Consider the following 9,498-nt stretch of genomic DNA (forward strand, 5'->3'; position numbering starts at 1 on the left):
CTTCGGCCTGGCCCAGGCAGAGTTAGAGGAGCAGAGTGAGCGAGATCCTCCATCTGTTGGTTCACTCCCCAATGGCAGCAGCTGGGCTGATCTGAAGCCAAGAGCATTTTCCAGATCTCCCACATGGGTGCCCTTGGGCCATCTTCTGCTGCTTTCCCAGGCCATTAGCAGGGAGCTGGACTGGAAGTGGAGCAGCCGGGACTCAAACTGGCGCCCACAGGGGACGCTGGCACTGCAGGCGCTGGCCCGAGTGTTGCTGAGTCCCAGCTGCTCTCCACTAATTCGCCTGAAAGGCGGAAGATGATGGCACATGTATGTGGGCCCTGGCACCCACGTGGGCGAGCGTGATGGAGTTCCAGACTCCTGGCCTCAACCTGGCCCAGCCCTGGCTGTTGCGACCATTTTGGGAGTGAATCAGCAGGTGAAAATTCTCTCCCTGTCTGTGTCACTCTGCCTTTCAAATAAATAAATCTTTAAAAAACAAAACCAAATTACCAGGTACTAGCACTGGATGCTGTCTGGAGCAGGAGGGGCAGGGACAGCTGGGGACGGGGCGGGAGACAGTGCAAGTCCCACCAATCAGGGTAACTCCAATACGAGAACAGCAGGTGCCCCGGGGATGTGCACAAGGGCTACTGTCACCCCACCTTACAGATGAGGAGACCGAGACAGAGCTACACTCGCATACCCATGTGGGCGTGCCCCGGCCCCCAAGCCTAGCCCACGGGGACAACGGGCACTGAGAGGGCCATGGCACAGGCCCACAGCCAGCCGGGAAGCAGCAGAGCTTCGTGTGAACCCAGGCCACCTCAGCCTGGAACCCGCAGCCTCACTACACAGCTGTGCGCTCCAATCCAGGAGCTGGCAGGCACATGTGGCATCTATGACAATTCATCAAAATGAAACAAAATCAAATACTCCGCTCCTCAGTCACACCAGCCACACCTCAAGGACTCAACACCGCCCTGCGGCCACTGGCTACCGCACCAGATGGCACAGCAGGCAAGGCCACTGCCTGTGACATCAGCATCCCACATGGGCACCAGTTACTGTCCCAGCTGCTCCTCTTCCCATCCAGCTCCCTGCTAATGGTTTGAGAGAGGCAGCAGAGGATGGCCCAAGTGCTTGGGCCCCTGCACCCACATGGGAGATCTGACAGAAGCTCCTGGCTCCTGGCTTCAGCCTGCCCTATGCGGCCATTTGGGGAGAAGACCTGTATCTCCCTCTCTCTTTTTTTTTTTTTTTTTTTTGACAGGCAGAGTGGACAGTGAGAGACAGTGAGAAAGGTCTTCCTTTGCCGTTGGTTCACCCTCCAATGGCCGCCGCGCCCAGCGCGCTGCGGCCGGTGCACCGCACTGATCCGATGGCAGGAGCCAGGTGCTTCTCCTGGTCTCCCATGGGGTGCAGGGCCCAAGGACTTGGGCCATCCTCCACTGCACTCACGGGCCACAGCAGAGAGCTGGCCTGGAAGAGGGGCAATTGGGACAGAATCCGGCGCCCTGACCGGGACTAGAACCCCAGGTGCCAGCACCGCAGGCGGAGGATTAGCCTAGTGAGCCACGGCGCTGGCCTCTGTAACTCTTTCAAAATAAATAAATCTTTAAAAAAAAAAAAAAAAGATAAAGTGGAGTGAGACGGAGGCACTGTCGGGCAGCCTGGCTACCTCTCGGCCTCTGCCTTGAGTCTCCAACCTCCCCTGGCTCGAAATGGACCCCAAACACTCCTGCGCCCTGGGTGGATCCCGCACCCACGCTGGTGCCCAACACGCGTCTCCTGCCGGTACGGCTGCTGCCCCATGTGGGCAGAGCTCTCTCCCGGATGGCAGCCACGGCCCCAGCCTGCACCGCTCTCTCCAGGAAACACATGAGAGACAGTAAAGTCTGACTTCAAAGAAAAGGGGTGAGCACAGCACATGGCTCCACGGGAGTCATGCTGCCACCCGCTGGCTGCAGCCAGGAACCGACACTTAAACCAGGAGACTTCATACAGCACTCACTGCAGGCCCCGATAGGAAAATCAGATCAAGCAGCTCTCGGCCAGGTTCCTGGGGACGGCAGCTGGCAGAGGCTGCCCACCTGGGCGGGGGCCCTCTCCTTCCCCCGCAGAGCCCCTGCGCCACAGCTGCCTGGCAGCCTCCTGCCTGGGAGACCCCAAGGGCCGCCCACTCTTCTTTTCCATGCCTGGGGAATCTGAGGCCAGAGAGGGCGATGTGCATTGTGCAGATGACACAGCACGAGGGCAGAGGAGTCCAGGCTTCCAGATGCCCAGGCCCAAGAGAGCACTGCTGGTCCGCAGCCCAGCAGCTGCTGGGGGCCAACCCCAGAGTCGGCCCTCACCCTGCGTCCCGTCCGGAGACTCCCGCACACAGGAGCTGTGGCGTCTGCGATGCATTTTATTGGACACGTGGCTGCCCAAGCCGTGGTCTGCGAGACCCTGGGGCCCAGAGCCAGGCACTGAGTCTGATGAGCCCAGAGGTCAGGGCTGTTTGGAGCGAGGCCACAGGCGGCTGGTGAGAGAGCCGAAGAAGAGGTTCTGCTTGTTGGACTTGGAGAGCTCGGCCATGCGCTGCTGTTCCTCCTGGGCTCAGGGACAGGAAGAGGAGGGTCAGCCTGGGCTGGGCGGAGCCCTCACCTAGCGCCCCTTCCTTTAGACCTCTCCCGTGCCTAGCAGGAGACCCCTTTCCCCAAACCCTCAGAGCAGGACCTCAGGCTCCAGACCCCGCCCCCTCACCCCCGCTACTGTCAGGTGTCAGCTTGGGGCTCCCGCAGGAGTGCGGGCTGAGGTGTTGGGGAGCTGGTGCTGTGGCTCAGTGGGTAAAGCTGCAGCTTGCAATGCCTGCATTCCACCCTGGAGCACTGACTCAAGTCCTGGCTGCTCCACTTCTGATCCAGCTCCCGGCTAATGTGCCTGGGAAAGCAGCTGAAGAAGGACCAAGCGCTTGGGCCCCTGCCACCCACATGCAAGACCAGATGGAATTCTAGGCCTGTGACTCTTTCAAATAAATAAAATAAAATCTTAAAATAAAAAAAAAAAGATGCTTAGGGGACATCAGACTCAGACCCTAGGCACTCAGATCTTCAGTCCTAGAAGCTCCCATAATCCCCTTCTCCCGATCCCAGGAAGCCTGACCCTCGAACCCCACAATCTATTGCCCCAGCCTGGACACTGGTGAGGCCCCAGCTCAAACCCCATGGCCTTCTTCCCCTGATGGCATCATCCTGCCCGGTCCTTAATCTCCAGACACCCCTTCTCTGGGCACTCAAGGGCTCCGGCCCAGCCCCAGGAACCCAATCCCAAGTCAGGTCAGCCTCAGTCTACACTCCGGGCGTCTCTTCCCAGCCTCAGTCTGCTCTCAAGACCACTGCCACATTACCCAGGGCCCTCCGACACCGCGAGGACACCTTCCCCCAGGACCTGGGCATGCACCTGGTGGGGATCCCCTTCCAGCCCTGCCCGAGACCCACGTCCCCTCCACACGATGCCCCAAGCCTCTGCAAGCCCCTCAAGGTCCAGCCCTCTCCCAGAGCTGGCCGTGCCTGGTGCCTGTCCTCACAGCAGGCTGCAGAACCAATTCCCATCCTCTTTCCAAGAGCCCTGGGAGACGGGCAGAGACCAAGGCCAACCAGTGAAGGTGCCGCCCCAGGGCATGCGGGGGCGCTAGGAACTGCCCGCGTTAGGGAGCGGCGCACCCACCTGCTCTAGCCGGCTCTGGCGCTGTTTGAAAGCCTCCAGGGGGTCGTCCTCCAGGGCGTAGTGCTCCAGCACGGTGCGCACGTCCTCCACGCCGTTCAGGGCGATGGCTGCGGGTGCGAGAGCGTGTGCTCAGCCAGGCTGTGGAGCCAGACAGAGGCGGCCGCCAGGGGAAGGGTCAGCCACCGCGGGGCTCGTGCTCCCTGGAACTCGCCAGAGGATCCCTTAGGCCCCCGAAGGGCACAGACCCCATCTCAACCGCCCAGTAGCTCATGGGAGACAAGCTAGAATCAGGCATCTTATTCCTGCCCAGGGTCAGGCGCTGCGGGGCGGAGGCCAGGAGGCCAGGGGTCAGCCTCACTCTTGAGAAAGGCAGACAGGTCCAACAAGACCCGGTCATCGGAGTTGCCATCCCAGGGCCGCAGGGCGACACCGTTGTACGGCTGTAGGCGGAAGGCTTCCTTCTTGCAGTCCACAACCACCACGCGGGCTGGGTCCCGATTCAGACAGGAAATGTCCTGGAAGTGGGTACAAGTCGGGTCAACATCTGTGTCCCCTCCCCACCTAAGGGGCGGGCAGAGGGAGGGATACACACACAGCCCTGACCACACGGGGATCCCCAGGGCCACACACAGGGAGTTGGACTGCAGGTTCCCTGGGGAGGGAGCTGGCCACCTGCCTGATTAACCCGGCCTCAGGTGACTGTGACATCCCCCACCCAGATAAAGATGTGCAGACGAATCTACAGCAGCACACGGAAGCCACCAGAGAGACCCTCCAATCATGGCCACGTACTGTTGAGTCCCCAAGAACACACACCCCTAGACCAACTGAGACACAGACAGAAACGCCCCACCCAGACCCACAGACACTGGATACACTGGTGGCCACGGAGCAGACCTAGGTCACACAAACCCCAAACAGCATCACAGGCTACCGGTCACTCGCAGTTCCAGACACGAACGAAAAACAGCGTCCAAACCTCACGCTCCCCCCCTCGCCCCCATTCCCAGAGTCTATGGACAGGTGAAGGCTTAGAGGCTCTGCCCCGCCTGGAGCAGGCTTGGGCAGCCACCAGGAGGCGGACCTGGGCAGAACCACAGGCAGGGTGGAGGTCAGGCTCAGAGCCGGTCCCTCGTCTCTGACAGGGCCCCTGCACCCAGAGGCCCACCCGCAACCCGCACACAGCACCTTCACATGGTGCCCATCCATGTATCGTGTGGCATCCCGGAACAGGCGGTAGGAGATGAAGCCGTGGGGGTCCACGCTGTCGATGAGCGGGAATGCAGTCTGCAGGGTGGGAGACAGAGGTCAGGTTGGGCCCTGGCCCGGGGCACCCTGCCCCAGCCACACTGGCCGCACAGCCTGGGCCCCAGCCTCACCATGCCGGTCTCTGACGTGAAGATGACGATCTCATACAGAGGGGCGAGCTGCTGGAACAGCGTCTCGATGCCCGGGCGCTTCTTAAACCTCCAGCCTGTGGCCAGCTGGGGAGACAGAGGACGGTGAACTACTGACACTCAGGGGCCCCAGGGGACAAGGACCCAGCTCCTGGGGGTCAGGGCGGGGGCCCAGAACGAGAGCGGACTCCTTCGCGGCCCTACTGTGTGCTGAGGCATGCCAAAGAACCCCCTCAGAGTGGGTAGTGAGGACGGCGAGGCAGGGGGACGTGCCACCTCCTCTCCGAGGTAACACAGGAGGCCCACAGCATCATAACCCACTGCCCAGGGGTAGCCCCCAACCTGCTGCCTTCCCCAGGACACACCGACCACTCAGGGTGCAAGAGGACACCAGTGAGCTCCAGGACGAGCGTGTAGGGCGGCTGGTAGTACGGCTCCCGTAGGGGGTCTGGCAGGAGGCAGGGGCTGGTGGGCTCGATGATCATCTGTGGCACAGGGGCGGGACGGGAGCTCAGCCAAGGAGGCCCGGGCCGGAGGTGCAGGGACGGGGGCTGGGTCCGGAGCCCCTGCTCACCTGTCTGTAGTCCTTGAAATATTTGTAGGTCCGGCGCAACTGCTGTACCAGAATCGGATCTAGGACACCAGGCACAAGGGTTCCGGGATAAGCCGCTGCTCACCCTCCAGACAGAGTGCGTTCACGAGCGGTCTGATCCTGACTCCCTGGTGTGAACTGGCTCAGCCCCGAGCCCAGAGGTGGAAGCAGCGCGCACTGTCAGGTGAGGGTGGAGGTTTCGCCTGGACACTCCCGACCACACGATGCCGGGCCGCCGGGAACACGCACGCAAATCTGCGGACAGCACGCCAGCACACCCGGCCTATTCTGGGCGAGCAGGCGCCGTGTCTGCCCACTTTGAGCCACGGTGCTGAGTCTAAGTACGCCACACAATACATACGGACAATGGGTATTTGAAACCACCGGTTCTCAACTGGCAACGATTTTGCCTCTCCCTTTCCCTGGGAAACCAGGCAACCTCTGGAGACACTTCTGGCTGTCAGACGCTGGCATCCGGTGGGGGGATGCTAGATACCCTCCCCAGCTACACGGGCAGCAAAGCATCATCTGGCCCCGGGGCCACCAGGGCTGAGGGTGCACAATCTGTTCTAAATAAACACGCTGAGTCGTTTGAGAGGCAGAGAGAGAGAGAGAGAGAGAGAGAGAGAGCGAGAGAGCGAGAGAGAGAGAGAGAGAGAGAGGTATCTTCCATCAGCTGGTTCACTCCTCAAATGGCTCTACCAACCAGGGCTGGGCCAGGCTGAAGCCAGGAACCAGGCATTCCATTGAGGTCTCCCACACGAGTAGAAGGGGCCCAAACAGGTGGGCAGATGAGCCATCAGCGCTGCTTTCCAGGTGCATTGGCAGACAGCTGGCTAGAATCAGCACTCTGACACAGGACACAGGTGGGCGGTCCACGTGGCAGCTGAACCCAGGGCCCCAGAGCCCACCTGCAGCTGAACCCAGGGCCCCAGAGCCCACCTGCAGCAGCTCACAACCACAAACTCCTGTGACTGTCTCCCATGACTTTAAAACAGGATGCAGGTATTTCAAAGTTGGTGGAAAAAATTAAAAGGTAGTTTTGGTGTAAAAACAACTGAACACACGCATAGTTTTCTCACAATACACACCTTCTGTGAAGGCGGGGAGGTACCTGCAGGGCTTCACAGCTCTCCCGATGCGCCTGTCTCAACAATACTATAGCACAGAGGCTCGTGTTTGATACAGAGTCAGGACGCCAACGGGGGTCCCCCATTCCACTCAGCGGGATCTGGGCTCAAGTCCCAGCTCTGCTCCTGAGTTCTACTTCCTGTGCATGTGCCCTGAGAGCTGCAGATGATGGCTCAAGTCCTCGGGTCCCTGCCGCGTAAGAGACCTGGACTGAGCTCCAGGCCCCTGGCTTCAGCCTGGCCCAGCCCCAGCTGTTGCAGATATTTGAGGAGTGAACCAGTGGATGGGAGATCTGTGTCTTTCAAATAAATAATAAATTTTTCTTTAATCACATTATTAAAACCAGCTAAGGCAGTACACATAAACATGATGTTTATCTGCCCAGGAACCAAATGAAATGCCTGTTGATTTGTTCCAGTCAGGATGGTCCTACACCTGCCCAGTTAAAACAGCACATCTGCCCGCTTGCCCAGTTTAATTAGTGCAGTACCGTGCCTGTGTGCAAACTCGCCCAGCAGAGGCCAAGTGGCCTTCTGAAGGCACCAATGTCAGCCTCTCCCGGGCAGGGCTGGGTGGAACAACACTCTGCAATCTGGCAGAACAAACTCCATCCAAAGCCGGGTTGAATGGGGGTAAACTCAGAGGCCGCCACAGAGAGGGGCAGGTGCTCAGACCGAAGGCAGCAGACGCCGTGTCTGTGGATAAGCAGCCTGGTGTCCCCAGGCCCTGCCACCGGGCTCCCCTCCCCCACCTGGCTCTGACCATCTGCTCTCTGAGGGCTAGGTCTCTGTGATGCCCCTCCCAGAAAAGCATCGAGCTGCTGGCTCCCCTCCCCCAGCGCAAGGAGGAGCTGGGGGCACCAGATGGGCAGAGCTGGCTGCGTCAGGGACTCAGTCTCTGCTTGTTGACTCACCATTGTCGAACTCATCAGGAATCTGGGAAGCAGAGAGAAAATGCAAAGTTTGGGGTGGCAGAGGCAGACCCCACCACCACCCAGCAAAGCGATCTCCAGGGCCTGATTCCAGGTAGGGAGGGGCTTGCCCTAGACCCAAAAGGAGCCAGAGCGGACCCAAAGGAGGCCCTGACACCCACCCACAGGCTGGGACTCCTGGCAAGGCCTCTGGTCTCTTTCCACTCACCTTGGCACCGTTTTCATCCACAGGGTTGTTTCCTGCAAGGGAGACAGGAGTGAGGGAGAGGAGCTGGGCGCTGCCTCCTGGGTCTTGGAGGAGATGGGGGACAGGGGGCATAAGTGCACCAGAGACACGGCCTCCTGGGTTGGGGGGGACGGAGCCCCCTGGTGTCTGAGCGATGACTGTGCTGGACTGTGGCTGCAGGGAGGAGACACAGCCCAGGAGGCTGGTCCAGGCCTTCCCCACCTCCCCTCTTCCAGTGGCTCCCCACAGCCTCGTACAGGAGCCGACCAGTTAGAGTAGAACCTTACACAGGGGTGAGAGAGACGAAAGGAGACCCCCGATTTCCAAAGCAGGTTTCCTACTTGGTGGCCCTGTGCAGGGAAGCGCCCGGGAGTGAAGATGAGTGGCCCAGGGGCGGCCCCAGGGGAACAGAGAACTGGGGGGCCGGGGCGTCTCACCGAAGATGTAGACGATGCTCACGGTCCCGCCGGCCCCAAGCAGCCCAGCAAGCCAGAGCGCGACTTTCTTGGCATAGCTGGGACCCTCGGAGCCCGGCGGCTGCTGCTGCTGTGGTCCCGGGGCCTTGGCTCCCCCGCGGCTCCCAATTTCCGCAGCAGCCTGTGGTGGAGAAGGGGGTGAGGCCCTGCGGCGCGGAGGGCGCTTAGCCTGTCCCGCGGAAGGAGCCCGGGGCGCGGGGGCTGGCGGGCCGTGGGTGTCAGGAGCGCCGCGGGCCCCACACACGGGGCGTTGGGCCGGGAGGTCAAGGCGTCCGGACGCCCAGAGGGGCGGGGGCGGGCAGGGGCGATCGCTTGTCTGGGGGTTGGGAAAGTGGCGCAAGGAGGCCACGGACTTGGAGGTCAGAATGGCTGGGTCCCGTCAGCACGGAGGCGGGTCGAACTGGACGCCTGACGTCCAGCTCACCTGCCCCACGCCCGAGGCGGACAAGAAAACCTCAAGGCCAGGCTGGGGCTCTCCCGCAACTAGCGCCGGAGTGGTCCCCGAGGTAGGGAGCAGGCGACCCTCCGCCCCCGGCGCCCACGTGGCTGAGAGCGGAGGTGCAGAGGGTGCACTCGGGCCCCAGCATCCGGCCGGAGGAGAGCGCAGCGTTCGCTCCGGGAGGCACGGAGCCGGCCCGAAGGGCGGGCAGTGTTCCATTCAGCACCCTGAGGTGCGGCATCCCAGAGCCACTGGGCGGCAGCTCCCTGTCTAAAACTCCAAGGCGCGGCCGCCGCGCCCGCAGCGCCTGGCCTGTCCCGCTCACCTGGTCTGGGGCCCCGGGGGGCGGCGTCGCCAACCGCGTGCACAGCCCCCGCGCGCCGAGCCGGAGCCCGCTCCGCAAGCGCGAGAACAGCGCCGCCGAGGCCGCCATCTTGCGCTGACGCCACGAGGCCCCGCCCAGTCTCCCCGCTCTGCCCGCCCCGACCTGGGCCTGCGGCCAATCGGGGCACAGAGGAGGGACGGGCGGACGGGAGCCCGAGAGACCCAAAAGGCCTTGGGCGGACTGCCGCCGGCGCGCTCGCTCCTGACCAGTGTCCTGGCTGTCCTCGGG

General features: G+C 61.9%; 1 protein-coding gene across 1 annotated transcript; it reads right to left on the minus strand.

Moving 5' to 3' along the window:
- Window positions 1–2,372: 2,372 nt before the first annotated feature.
- Window positions 2,373–9,366, minus strand: TIMM50 (translocase of inner mitochondrial membrane 50). The gene is made up of 11 exons (XM_008257139.4): window positions 9,211–9,366; window positions 8,408–8,567; window positions 7,953–7,984; window positions 7,727–7,748; window positions 5,665–5,723; window positions 5,456–5,575; window positions 5,073–5,177; window positions 4,882–4,980; window positions 4,052–4,208; window positions 3,694–3,800; window positions 2,373–2,577 (listed from the first exon to the last, which is right to left on the minus strand). The coding sequence occupies exons 1-11, from the start codon at window positions 9,316–9,318 to the stop codon at window positions 2,476–2,478; spliced, it is 1,071 nt and encodes a 356-aa protein (XP_008255361.1). The 5' UTR covers window positions 9,319–9,366; the 3' UTR covers window positions 2,373–2,475.
- Between the last annotated feature and the right edge of the window lie 132 nt (window positions 9,367–9,498).

This window comes from Oryctolagus cuniculus, chromosome 18 (genome assembly GCF_964237555.1).
Source record: "Oryctolagus cuniculus chromosome 18, mOryCun1.1, whole genome shotgun sequence".
NCBI classification, from domain to species: Eukaryota; Metazoa; Chordata; class Mammalia; order Lagomorpha; family Leporidae; genus Oryctolagus; species Oryctolagus cuniculus.